General features: G+C 44.4%; 1 protein-coding gene across 1 annotated transcript; it reads right to left on the bottom strand.

Annotated features, from left to right (window-relative positions):
• Positions 1-6,513: 6,513 nt before the first annotated feature.
• LOC311054271 (amphoterin-induced protein 3) lies at positions 6,514-8,647 on the bottom strand (the record flags this gene model as incomplete). The annotated part of the gene is made up of 2 exons (XM_084070147.1): positions 6,514-7,698; positions 8,282-8,647. 2 exons carry the CDS (start codon positions 8,645-8,647, stop codon positions 6,514-6,516), a joined length of 1,551 nt encoding a protein of 516 aa, XP_083926273.1.
• Positions 8,648-9,998: the final 1,351 nt, after the last annotated feature.

Raw genomic sequence — 9,998 nt, 5'->3', positions numbered from 1 at the left:
TGTCATAATTGGGGAAAATTCTACAGGAAATTCTGTGAAAATATCCGATCTGCAGGCGACGTGTTGTAAGCTTGTAGATTTTGTCGTTGAAGAGATTTGGGGTAAAAAGTGGGGGGAAAAAATATGGGGGACCAAGAACAGACCCCTGGGGGACCCCGGCCAATGAAGTATAAAGGGTTGATGTGGTTAAGTGAGCTACCAATCCCTTACTTGGTTTTCATATTTGGACACGTACAACCAACATGACAAAATCCTTTTTTGAACCTTGAAGCTTTAAGCTGATGATTGACTTTGCCCAGCCCTGGGCGTGATGACCAGCTTATCATACTTAAGGCTGGCTTTATCACCTTTCTCAGGCGGCTTTCAACCTGGGCAACAGCTCTTTTCTCACTTGGACCCGTTTCTGAGAAGACTTGCTGATCTTTTATAGATTTCTGTGCCCTTTAGCTTCTTGGCAGAAGAAATGATGGGTCTTTAAAGTCAAAGCGCAATGTCATGAACCCTGGTTACTGTAGCTGGAGAGCGTTTTGTCGATCCTCTCCAGTTCATCTGCATCTAAAGGCTGCAACTATAAGAATAATGGAGAAGCAGATTTTTTTGTGAATTTATTTTTTACGTCCAAAATAAAAAATCTAAACGATTTTTTTAATCGATTAGTCTGATCGTTTATTGTTTATTGAATGGATCCCCATTAGCTGACGCCGAGGCGACAGCTAGTCTTCCTGGGGTCCACTTCATATAAGATGCATACAAATATAAAACATGACAAATACATAATTACATTGCATTACATTATACAAAAATGAAACGCAACACAAGATTAAGATTCCGGTCATGTGGTCTGCTGCAACAAGTGTGTCTTTAACTCTATTTTGAAGGATAATTTATTTTGTATAAGATAAATGTGAGATGGTAAGAAGTCCCAGAAGGATATAGCTCTATAAATAACTGTGTGTTTGAGGAGATATAGGGCCACGGCTGGCATTCCTGGTGAAATAATTGTGTGTGTTGTTTGATTTTAATAACTGTTTGCAAAACTAATCTGGTGTTTGATTTAAAATAATGGTCCTGAAGAACATAAGGAGACTACAGATCAGTTTTTGTTCGACAGATAACCAGGACAGGCGTGTTTGCATATATTAGTGCGTGATGAACAAAATTATTGACCACTAGACTAGAGAATCACACAAAGATAATGTATCCGCTTGTGTTCCAGTTCCACATTTTGTTTATCCTTTATCCCGTGTGAGTTCTCTCTCCTGATTGGATAAAATTGCTGTCCTCTTCTTTGTTTCTGTTTACTAAAAAGCTGGAGAGACAGAGAAACCCCTGTTATTGAACAAACATTCTGTCACTTACAGTATCTATTAAGCCTTTAAGGCCGGAAAGGGAACGCATGTGTGTCATTTTAAGATTTCTTTGGCTATTCAAAAATAGCAGATCTACAAGCTCATAGCGCGGCACCGAGTGCCGCCCTATGAAATTGTAGATCTGCTATTTTTTAGAAAAAATCGTGTCCCTGGAACAAAATATTTTTAGATGGGAGGGGGTCCGCGGACAAATACGTATTATTTTGGGGGTCCTTGACACAAAAAGTTTGAAAACCATTGATAATAATAATGAGCAACATAAGTAAAACAAAATATTTAAAAAAAACTTTAGAAAAGAAAAAAATGTTAGGATTTACAAGACATTTGTAAAATTTTGAGTTTTTTTTTTGAGTGAATTTGTAAAAAGATTTGAGTTAAAAACTTTCGCTTTAAAAAAGTATATATATATTCAACCTAAAGATTTGCACACATTTTCATAATTTAAAAATAAAATAGCAGATCTACAAGCTCGTAGCGCGGCACTCGGTGCCGCGCTACGAGCTTGTATATCTGCTATTTTTATATAGCCAAAGAAATCTTAAAATGACACAGATGCGTTCCCGGTCATAAAGGGTTAATTCAGTGTGACCAGAAGCAGGGATAAAACACATAGCCACCGGCGATATAAATGAAAACTCCCACCCCCCCGCATATCCAACCCTGATGTACCAGGGTGTGTAGGTCAAGAGATGTTGATATATCCAGGCTGCCATTGTATGCCAGGAGCCTTGTTGTGTTTGAGATCAAATCCAGATCCAAATCATCTTGGTTCAGTGAACGGCTGTATTTAAGACTTCCAGACAGGATTACATAGATTATTGATAGATGTACACAAAGCCAGATTGGTCTCTCATGATGTCATTGACCTAATGTTCTCATCACACTGCCATGTGACCTCACATGGCAGTCCTTACTTTGATTATTCTTTGTCCATTCATTGCTGATGCCACATTCTCACCATGTGCAACGTACTCTGTGATCTTCGACGCACCAAAACAAAGCGTGTCACAACTAGAGCACAACCCGACCCATATATCAGCAATTATTTGCCTTTTCTTTTATCTGTATCAGTGATTCTGCAGTTGATCTGTCTATTTTTTTACCTTTAAAAAGTGGTTAAATACATTAAAGTTTAGTTTATGCATATTTTATATTAAGTTTGCTTGTTCATTGTATAGGGTGTTGTCCCCCTGGGACGGCCACTGGTCGCGGTCTGTCTTTGACTTCACCAGTCTCACAGAACTTGGTCCTAAGTTTGGAAATGGTGACTCTACCCAAATATTATGCTGACATACCGACATTAACGGAACACCAGCTTCCACTTGCCCTATAGACCAAGTATTCATTTACTAACACTGAGATGGATGCACAGGTTTCATGCAATCAATTCTCATTTCAATTCTCAACCGTTGTTTCGGGGTGCGCTTGTTTCAGCGCACCCCGACCCCACTCTTGCATGTTGGCTAGTGAGGCGCGCCCTAGCGAGACCTGATATGGGTTTCATTTGGAGCCAGTGTGACGTTGTCTGTTAAGGGGTCTATTGCACAGGCCTTATATCCTGAAGGGACACACGTGGCATCTTTCCATGGGGGCAGTGTTGCTGCTTGGAGCATACACAAACTCAACAAAGTTGCAGGACCCATGCTCAGGTACCATGCTCGGGTACAGGTCGCTCATAACAAGTTGTCCACAGGCATTTTGGGGATTTTGGCAAAATGAATTGTGGCGCTATCCACACGTTTAGCTGTTTCCCAATTGCACAAATACAAGTTATACCTCATTGTAAAGGTGGTCTGTGGTCCACAGGCTCTCCAAAATCGGGGTCAGCATTGGGCCCAAAAATATGTCTCCGTTCGGACTCCAATCATAACACATCCTCCGGCCATTGAGGCGTTTGTCACTTCAGTTCACTTTGTGTACGTTTGTATTCCCCAAAATGATCAGCTGTTCCACTATATGCTTTATCAAAGAGATTGTGTCTTGTAGAAAGCAGAACAATATGTGTTTGCTTTTGGCTCCTCTACTAGACTTGTGCAGTCTGCTATTTCCTAGATAAGCATTACATCTGATCGAGGCATTGTTTGTTACCCAGATTAATGCGTCAGGTTTGTATTAGATTATAGTAAATAGACTACCTCGGGAGGGTGTTCCTGTTCTCTGCCAGATAAGCTGTTTAAACTTGTGTTGAATGCCCATAGGCTTTAGGCCAGAATCATTTATTTCTTTTGTAGCTGCAGTGACTAAATAGTCGTATTGGATATTTGAATTCATTTCTTGGGTGGTGAAAAGGAAAAACTAGCAACGATCAAATAAAGAAACGTTTATTAAGAAATCGGGGAGTGAGTGGGACATTCAAAGGAGTTAGACGGAGCTGTCAGAACCTCATGTCAAAAACACATTTCACAGAGAATGAGGGACAAATTAAAGCTGCACTATGTATCTTTCCTCTTCTACCCTGTGATTTGAACGCGTTTTCCTGCGCAAGTGCTGACATTTTCTTACCATTGAGCTAATGGAGCCTGCCTGCTTGCTCAGGGGATAAATTAAATCTTTTCTATCAGGTCAAGATTTGTGTCAGATCCTGTGTCTATGTTAGACATGACCTTTGACACAATCTAAATGTCTCAATAGATGAGCAGGGCAAATACAGATTGGACAAAATTACATTTTATTCATAAAAGAAAAGTTGCATAGTGCTTTAACTGAAGATATACCTTTGCCAGGTGCCTATCTCTACGACATGGGTTCCCAAACCGTTTCAGGCCGCGACCCCCCAAAATAATCATAATTATTTGAACTGGGGACCCCCCCCCACCCTGACAAGCACTTGGAATAGTAGGCATTAGCGGATCTACAAGCTCACAACGCCTCACGTTATGAGCTTGTACATCAGCTATTTTCACAATATTTGCCTCTTTCTTACGTAATATTTGATAATTTGGTGTTAAAAAGGTCTTTAAAAGTCATTAAATTGTAACTTTAGAAATGTGCAGATACCCAGTATTATACACATACTGTATGTTGGTTTGTTTACTGTTGAGTGAGAAAAACAATGTTGGACGTTAAGCTAATCATCTGGGGACCCCCAACAATAATTTGGGGACCCCGCGGGGTGTCATGAACCCCCAGTTTGGGAACCACTGCTCTACAACACTAATCACAGTCCAGAAGGAGGGACACACTGGAGCGGCTCTTCTGGTGCTGTTGTGTTCCACTAATTAAGATACTAATTAAGGCTCTGATCCATTTAGTGTAACACGGTGGACCCCCATAACTCTGAGAGTGTACAAATGGAACCCGGGTCCATTTGGTTCACACAAAACCAAACACTTTCATTAGCACAAAACCAAACACTTTCATTAGCACAAAACCAAACACTTTCATGAGGAGGAGAAGCTATCGAAGGTTTATTTCAGAAGTATTATGCGACGCATTCCTCCGTTCAAGCAATGAAGTCCAGTGGTCTGTTGAATCCACCTTTTCTATTCATATACTGCCTGTATTTTCTCTTCTGGGATACGTTGATAGCATGTGCATTGACTGATCCATCAGTCTTCCTATACTTTGTGGTGTTAAAGCCGCCAAATCCCATTATTTTCATCATCTCGATCTCTTATTCCGTTTTACCTTCCATATCTTCCTCTGAGATCTGAATTGGCTTCGCTGCCTTGTCTTTCCCTTCTTTCCCGTCTTTTGTCCAGTGAGCCAACATGCACAATATCAGCACCCTGACTCTGTTTGACCTGAAAGGAACAGGGCCTTCATTACTAGGGCCTCCTGTGCCCAATTTCTTTCCAATATGGCTGCTGTGCATAGAGCCTATCACAGTCCACTCACTTAGTACACACTGTACACAAACTGACCTTATCTATTATACAGCAGCTTATGCCTGATGTGTATGTGCTTGCACGCCCTGTATACGAGCGAATTAGTATGCGACGAGTCGTGAGCTCGTTCGATCTGCTCTTTTCCTATACGCGACACTGGACGTGCAACTATAAGTATAAATCAGGCTTTATAGTCACATCGGTGAAGAAGAGAGAGGATATCCGTATTCATTTACAATCGTTAGAACGATTGGTTAAAACAAAACGTTTTTTGTTAAAAGGTTAAAGCATTATATTCTGATAATAATCATTGCTACAGAGTGTTTGTTCAGTAACCGGAGTCTCCCTGTCTCTCCAGTTCTTTAATAAACAGAAAATACATTTTCAGGTAGGTACCCACTTATCAGCTTCATTTTTATAGTGTTCCAGTTCCAATGTTGTATCAGCTCATTTCTTTGTGTCATCACTTCCAATTTAACTTGTTTAATCTGTATCCTGACTGAGTTCTCTATCCTGATTGATTGGAAAAAATTGGTATCCTGACCTGAAAATGCTTTTTCTGTTTAATAAAGAGCTGGAGAGACATGGAGACTCCTGTTACTGAACAAACACTCTATAGCAATGAGTACTATCAGAATATAGAGCTATTTAACACTTATTTAACCAATTACATTTTTAATGTAGCATCAAAATCACTTTAACCACTAATATATAACTCCATATACACATTGGCTATTTGACAATAGACGATCTACAATTGGCTATTTTCAAAACAATATTGAAAAAAAAATATATATTTTAACAACACCGATCTTTTATGGGGGTCCCTGGCACAACATCCTTTCTGATGGGGGTCCACAGCAAAATGATATACATTTGGGGGTCCCTAACATGAAGAACCCCTGGGTTAGACACACTAGAGCAGGGGTTTTCAACCAGTGGTCCGGGGACCACCAGTGGTCCTTGAGTGGGTTCCAGGGGGTACCCAGCAAAATGTGTAAATATAGCATCAGAATAATTTTAACCTTTTATACTTTGTCTATTCAAAAATAGCAGATCTACAAGCTCATAGCGCGGCACCGAGTGCCGCGCTATGAGCTTGTAGATCTGCTATTTTTGAAAAATCTTGAAAATGTGTGCAAATCTTTGAATATATGTTTTTTTAAAGCGAACATTTGTAACTCAAATCTTCGCTTCTGGTGGTCCCTGGAACAAAATATTTTTAGATGGGGGTCCGCGGCCAAATACATATCATTTTGGGGGTCCTTGACATGAAAAAGTTTGAGAACCACTGCACTAGAGCACGTTTTCATATCTCAATGATGGATGGCGGCTGTGAAGGGCGTTATAGTCAGTCCTCCCGCGGTCTCCCACTCCCACTGAGACGACGGCGGGTAGTCGGCGGCGGCCTTCAGGCGTCCGTTCTGCTCCTCCTCCGGCCTCGGCTCGATGAACGCCACGTGTCGGTGGTTCCCTTCCGGCTTGGGCCTCGTCGTCGTGACGGAGGCCGAGAACATGGAGCAAAGGGCGTTGGTGGGTTCATAGGCGGCGGGCGGGAGGATCGAGGGATCGAGCGGGAGCTGAGGCTGTTTGCAGCAGCCGCAGCGACACGGCGTGAGGTAGAGGTAGACGAGGATGAGAACCATGGTCACCGCGCAGCCTATCAGCGTGGTGTAGCCCTCGCTGAAAGCCTCGGCCGCGTGCGGGGCCACGCCCACGGTCACGCTCACCTCGCGGGTGGCGTTCGTCCGCCCGGCCCGCTTCGACGAGTCCACGGCCGTGCACACGTACAGACCCGAGTCGTTGAGCGTGGCCGAGGACACCTCCAAGGTTCCGTTAGCAAACAGGCTCATGACGACGGTGTCGTTGACGCTGATGACGCTCTCCGTGACGTAGCCCTGGCCGGGCGTCAGCCACGTGAACGAGAGGTCCGCGGAGGACGACTTCGTGCCAGCGCTCAGGGACGTCTGGCAGTCCAGGTGTAAGCGTTCTCCCTCAAACACCGACAGGCTGGAGAGGAGGACGGTCACCGGTGGCAGCGCCGCGGTTCTAAGACCCACGGTGCAGTTTTCGAAGAAGCGGTCGTGTCGGAGGAAGCGGATGGCGGCGCGCGTCGGGTCCCCGTAGGCGGGCGTGCAGGTGTACTCGTCCGCGAAGTCCCGCAGAGACTCGTGGCCCCTCGTCTCCTCCCAGTGCCGGAAGACGCTGTACATGGGGCAGTCGCACGTCAGAGAGTTGTTGTGGAGGTACAGGCCCTTCTGCACCAGCCCCGGCAGGGCCTTCACGTCGTCCCATGGCAACGCGGCGATGCGGTTGGACGAGAGGTCCAGCATGGCCAGGAAGGGGTGGCTGTGGTCTCGGATGGAGAAGAAGGGGAAGTCGGTGATCCGGTTGATGCTGAAGTAGGCCTTCTTCAGGCTGCTCAGGCCGCTCAGCGTGCTCCCCTCCACCTGGGCGATCCTGTTGTCGAACAGGAGCAGCTCCTCCAGCCTCCACAGGCCCTGGAAGTATAGGGATGGATGGGACGATAATCGTTATTGTCGTTCATCATACGCTAGGATGAATTAGCTTTTTGTTGAGCTGCAAATTCAGCACAACTTCCAAAAATAGCAGATCTAGTTGTGAGCTTGTAGATCGGCTATTTTTGGTGAACATTCCCCTCAAGTGCTTAACAAAAGTGGCATTTTAAGTTTTAAAGGAGGGGTTCACCCAAACAATGACTTATTTTCTATCAATTGCACACCCTATGAAGCCTTGAATCCATGGATTCTTTTTTGTTTTTGTCGCATTCCTAAGCTAATAATTTGATTCCCGTCTTGCCGGCCAATGTATCCGGTAGGAGACACAAAGTAGATTATTTGTGTCTCCTACCGGAAATACACACGGTCATCAAATTATTGTTTTAGGAATGCCACAAAAACAAAAATAAATCTATGAAATCTAGGCATTGATAGAAAATAAGCAATTTTTTGGGTGAACTCCTCTAAGCATAATTTGATAATCGTGATAATATCGTTAATCGCAAATTATTTTTGCCACAATAATTGTGACATGTCATTTTCGTATATCGTCCCATCCCCATACCTGGAAGTAATGCCGCTCCACCACGCGGAGCTGGTTGGAGGACAGGTCCAGGTGTCTGAGGCTGGAGACGTTGTGGAAGACGCCCTGGCCCAGGCCGGCGATCTGGTTGTGGGCCACCCGCAGGGCCTCCAGCCTGGACGCGCCGTCGAAGCTGCCGGGGCCCAGCCACGACAGGTGGTTGTAGCTGAGGTCCAGGGTGACGGAGGAGGCGGGCAGCCACAGAGGGGGTCGGGTCAGACCGCTGGAGCCGCAGGTCACCGTGTCGGAGGTGCAGAGGCAAGCGGAAGGGCACGACCCCGCCGAGCCTCGGAGGAGGGAGCAGAGCAGCGCCGCCAGAACATGGCCTGGATGCAGTCCAGAGGGCATTTTTTTTTAACACTTCCGTTCCTTTAAAAGATTCCGTATGTTTCTGGTATAGTTTTAAAACGAGGATCAAAAAAGGGGTAAATGAATACAAAACATATATGATTATGATATTCTTGGCTTAATTCACTTTGTGCTCTGTTCTTTGTGATGGGCACATGCTCGGCATATTAGTCGATTGGTGAATGAAATTCCTGGGAACACGGAACAGATTTGTTGAAGATAAAAATGCAAGGTATCCGCCTCTAAATCCCTCGCTAATCCTCTTAACCCTGCAAATTCATTTAATAAAAACCTCATATCTTTCGGTAGTTAAAAAAAAACCCCAACAACAACACAAGATTTGTTACATCAAAGGGTTGGAAAAAGGTAAGCCACCTCTCACAGTAGTTGTAGTGAAGTGCAGTGTAGTATTATACAGTGAGGGCACATTCTTCTTAGGGTGCAGTCACTTAATCTTCTGCTAGGTTGGCAAACGCATGAAAAACTGCATCTTGAGGACTCAATGTGATGCCGTTGTTGACAAAAGGAGAAAATTCCTCACCATAAGATGATCTTTCGTCTACATCAAACATGCAGCTAAAACTTTACCAGTAGTACAGATGATTCATACAAATATAATACTGAGGCATAAATCCTGAATTGGCGTGAGGTGAGGGGGAAACAACAAAAACACACGTCCGGACAGGTAGATGGATTATATTAGATATTCTCCGATCTCATTCCACAAAGTCCAGAGTGAACAGCAGAACAGAACAGCATGCAGTCAGTCAGTCCTCCCACTTTGAACTTGGCCTCGTTGAGTCTGTTCAAAGTTGTGCTCCTCCAGTGTCAAACTCAAACCTTTTCTGTCTGATTCTTGTCTGCTCGTCAGATCCTCCTCCAAGGCATTCGAGGGACATCGGATAGCCTCTCTCTCCTCGGGCCAAGTGAGTACCTATACGCCTACTGGCTTCCTACTACCTCCGCTCAGATGGAGCGTGCAGCATGACACACATCATGCAGTCAGTCTGTGTGACAAATGCCGGCCAAGCTCAGAGCTCACTTAATCTCCCACAATCCCCTCCTCCTTCTGTCTGTGATTTAGAGACTATAGCTTTGTGCCCCCCCCTCATGATTAAGTAATGAGAGCAGTCCTCTCTCTCTCTGTCTCTCTCTGTCTCTCTGTCTGTCTCTCTGTCTCTCTGTGTCTCTGTCTGTCTCTCTCTGTCTCTCTCTGTCTCTCTCTGTGTCTCTCTGTCTCTCTGTGTCTCTCTCTCTCTCTCTCTGTCTCCTTTCATCTGCCTATCTCTTACTATATCGCTGTTAACTTTGTCCATGATTCTTCAACTAATATAAATCAGTTGGCTGAGGC

This window comes from Gymnoscopelus microlampas, assembly GCF_963454915.1.
Source record: "Gymnoscopelus microlampas genome assembly, chromosome: 10".
NCBI classification, from domain to species: Eukaryota; Metazoa; Chordata; class Actinopteri; order Myctophiformes; family Myctophidae; genus Gymnoscopelus; species Gymnoscopelus microlampas.
The sequence above is the reverse complement of the archived record's forward strand: the minus strand, read 5'-3'. Positions and strand labels throughout refer to the sequence as shown.